The following is a 3,834-nucleotide window of genomic DNA, read 5'->3' on the forward strand; positions in this document are numbered from 1 at the left end:
ATTTTCTATGAAAATTGATTTTTCACCGTATTTTTCACGTGCGATCAAATATAACCTAGAAAACATTTCCGTATATTAAAGAGTGGATTTGGGATATTTTCGGTGCATGTGGGACCATTTTACTATGAAAAAGGGCAAAGCAAGGTTGGCTTGACTAAAGAAAGTCACCCACTCGCGGATCTCGAGTATTAGTAACACCCACATGTGCTAGATGAGCTATCTTCAGTGTCTTCAATACTAATTTTCTCTTCTTTAATACCCAACCTTCACTATGTGAAAAAAGTTGATGGACTAAGCCCATCAAATTTGAGAAATTTGACGGAGTAGCCTGTCAAAAAGGCCCGTCAATATATACATATATATATTTTCAACAGTCTTGAATTGTCGAATTATTGAAGGATGAACTTCAAAAAGAACAAAAAACAAATCATCGTGTATGGCCGTCGAATATGGAGTTTAACAAACAATTGTACGGTCCACTAATTCACTAATCACAACAAATCCAAGACTAATAAAAAAATCATAAAACAAGGACATTTTGTTCAACACAAGCTCGATTACTCTTTAATTTTTTTTATTTTTTTTTTCGATTTGAATTTCTAATCAATCCTGATTTTACTTATTTTGAATCGTTTCTTGTTAACTAATTTTTTGTGAAAATAGATTTTCGGATAACATGTGTCTATCTGTATTGAATGATATTTTAAATTTACAAAAGTACCCTTTTTAATTACAAAACTACCCTTGTGCTTGACAAGGTCAGCGCTGAGGAGCCTTAGCACTGTGAACAAAAATTTTGTCCGTGTATTCGAAGAGTGGATTTCGGATATCTTCGGTGCACGTGGGACCATTTTACTATGAAAAACGGCAAAGCAAGGTAGGCTTGACTAAAGAAAGTCGCCCACTCGCGGATCTCTAGTATTACTAACACCCACATGTTCAGTGCCTTCTTTAAAACTAATTTTCTCTTCTTTTTCACACGGTGTTTCCTCTTCGTATTGTCTTTAATGTTATAGAGCTTAGAAGGCAAGAAAGAAAGAGTAATCGAAGACAACCATGAGAGGAGTAATCGTTGAAGAGGGTTTCTGCTTTGAAGAAGAGACCCAACTTACTGTGCTCAAGACCTCTCTCTTCTTCTCTGGAGACGGTTTCTCTGTCTACAATTCCAAAGGAGTAGTTGTCTTCCGAGTCGACTCGTACGGATCAGAATCTCGGGACAGGGACGACCTCGTTTTAATGGACGCTTTTGGAAAGTGCCTCCTCACCGTTCGTAGAAAGGTTAGTAGACTCGACCCCTAATTCAATAAATCCTCCTCTATCTGTGGCGGGTCGAGGGCTCCTTCTCCTTCCCCTTCTTCAAACTCCGATTCGTATTTTTCAACTCCATCGATTTTCAATCTAGCTCTTCAAATGAACGACTCGATTCACCGAGTTATTCAATGAAAAAGCGCAAACTCGGCAATTTTACGATTTTGATCTATTTATTTTTATTTTTGTTTTGGTGGTTTTCCATATTTTTTATTTCTTAAATTAAATTATTATATGATGGATTGGGCATACATCTAATTCCGATTTATCGCGATTAAAATTGGGACTCGTTCCTCCTTTAACCATACCGATTCAACTCGGGGAACATCACTGTGTTAACTCGTTGTGTGTGTTTTTGGAATCAGAGACCGAGCCTCCATCAACGTTGGGAAGGTTTCTTAGGTGAAAGAATCGAAGGGCAGAAACCAATCTTCAGCGTCCGTAGATCATCCATAATTGGACGGTCGAACGTGATCGTAGAAGTTTACAGAAACCCAGAAGAGGAGTACCAGATCGAGGGCTCATTCGTGCAGCGATGTTGTACGATCTACAATGCATCCCGCGAACTGGTGGCGGAGATCAAGAGGAAGGTTGATTCATCAGCAAATGTGGTGCTTGGGAAGGACGTTTTCTTGCTCTGCCTCAAGGCTGGGTTTGATAGTGCTTTTGCTATGGGTTTAGTTCTGGTGCTTGATCAGATCAACAGTGATTACGTTGACGATGGAGAAGAGTTGGATCCAACGCAGGAGCACTGAAATCCTGATTTCTTTTTTAAACGGCCAAAACTGGGTGGGTTGCTTAATAAGGAATCTCTTGTCTGGGTGTTTCTAATTTATATTTTATTTTTTATTCACAAATAAAATGTAAGATTTTAATATGGTTAGAGAGATCTCTTGTGTTTTTATTAAGGGAGACAAAGATATCTAATTATAAGTGGATATTAATCAACCTCTCCACGTTATAAAACTAGTCTCAACTCTGAACAAACTTCCATTTTTGACATTTGAGACGTCTCACTTGTGACTGAACGATTAGAAAATATTTGATAAAAGTTAGGTTAACCATCACGAAGATAAAGAGGATACTAATCGAATATCTATATTCTTAATAGATCTTGTCAACTTCCTAATCTTGGCGGTGGAACTCTTATAGAGTCCAAGTGGTTGGTTGTCAACTCTGTTTTGTTATTTTTATATTAGTTTATTAATCTTCGTCAAACTATCTATGTAAGAGGGGGGGCGTTCGTATTCCAGTAAATGTCAGAAGTCAAATGATAACCACAAAAGTTTGCTTCAATGGTCTTTAAAGGACATAAAAATAAAGTCTAGGACATATTTTTTGTGGAGGATGTTTTTCCCAAGAAAATAAAAATGAATAACTACTCAGTTTGAAATCTACACAGTGGATGTTTTTATCATTTTGGAATTTTACTTAAAAGGCTTGTTAACACATCGACTTTTACCTGTAACAATCCAATTTTTTGAAACTAAATTATCTACCTGTGTAAATAATTGTTCTTTAATGTTTTCTTCAACGTAAAGAGAGAGAAAGAGATGCCAAGACCAGAGAAAGAGTAAGAGATACCAAACCCATTTCATCTTTGAGTGATTTAGACACATTGATATTAGAGATACCCCTATGTTTTCAATTTGATGACATGCATTGCTTGACCTTAATTTTGTAATAGAGATTAAATAAAATGATTTAAATGTCCTTATCTTTATTTTCTATAAAAAAAATTTGTGATTCTCTCGCGAAAACCAGTCATCTTTGTTAAGGGCAGAACAAGGATTTTATTGAAGTGGCGGTAAAGCATAGTTAGTGGTACAGTTGAAGATGAATGATATATTTTGAGAAGAAATTCAAAGATTTTGGATGGAAGTGAATAAAATAATATCTAGGTCTTTTTCAATTTCTATGAGAGAAGGTCCGGTCAAGAGGCAATGTGGCGGGGGCAAACAGGGCATGTAGTTAGTTTAAAATGCAAGTTATTTCAAAGTTTTGTTGAATTGCCCCCACAGGCTCTTTACTAGCTCCACCCCTAATCTTCGTGTCACTAATGACTATGTTAAACTATTTTTAACATGTTCGGTTCACCATCCAACCCGTCCAACTAGCCAAGGTTGCAGCCCTATTGAAGATACATAGAAGAATAACACTTTCCTTAATGAGCTATAAACGAAAGTTCCGTGACCCCATCATCTTGCGGCATCCAAAAACATGATTCAATGGCAAAAGGATGTAGAGGATAAAATTATAAGAATTTCGAAGAAGAAAAATTTGAGAGTTTTGTAGCCATCCAATTTTAAAACCATTGATCAAGCACAAAAATATTGTATTTGTTTTCAATATGAGAAATGTTGTGATTCACGTGGGCCAAATGAACCTCCAAGTCAGGCTAGTCTTACTCAACATACAAAAGTGTTCCTAAGTCATCATTTTTTAAACCCTTTTCATATTTTAATTTGTAATCAAGTCATTCCCTCTTTTTTAATTTGTACCCTTCAAAGTTTTTAAATTCATCAA

At 36.1% G+C, this 3,834-nt stretch overlaps 1 protein-coding gene across 1 annotated transcript; it reads left to right on the forward strand.

The window, feature by feature from the left end:
- Positions 1-897: 897 nt before the first annotated feature.
- LOC147389079 (protein LURP-one-related 12-like) lies at positions 898-2,279 on the forward strand. The gene is made up of 2 exons (XM_086418723.1): positions 898-1,278; positions 1,674-2,279. Exons 1-2 carry the CDS (start codon positions 1,057-1,059, stop codon positions 2,061-2,063), a joined length of 612 nt encoding a protein of 203 aa, XP_086274849.1. The 5' UTR covers positions 898-1,056; the 3' UTR covers positions 2,064-2,279.
- Positions 2,280-3,834: the final 1,555 nt, after the last annotated feature.

Source organism: Akebia trifoliata, chromosome 12 (assembly GCF_017979445.1).
Source record: "Akebia trifoliata isolate Shusen 1 chromosome 12, ASM1797944v1, whole genome shotgun sequence".
Lineage (NCBI taxonomy): Eukaryota > Viridiplantae > Streptophyta > Magnoliopsida > Ranunculales > Lardizabalaceae > Akebia > Akebia trifoliata.

Coding starts and splice junctions, on each gene's coding strand:
- LOC147389079 (XM_086418723.1), top strand. CDS start 1,057: ATGAGAGGAGTAATCGTTGAAGAGGGTTTCTGCTTTGAAGAAGAGACC. Junction 1,279..1,673: donor TCCTCACCGTTCGTAGAAAG/GTTAGTAGACTC, acceptor TTTTGGAATCAG/AGACCGAGCCTCCATCAACG.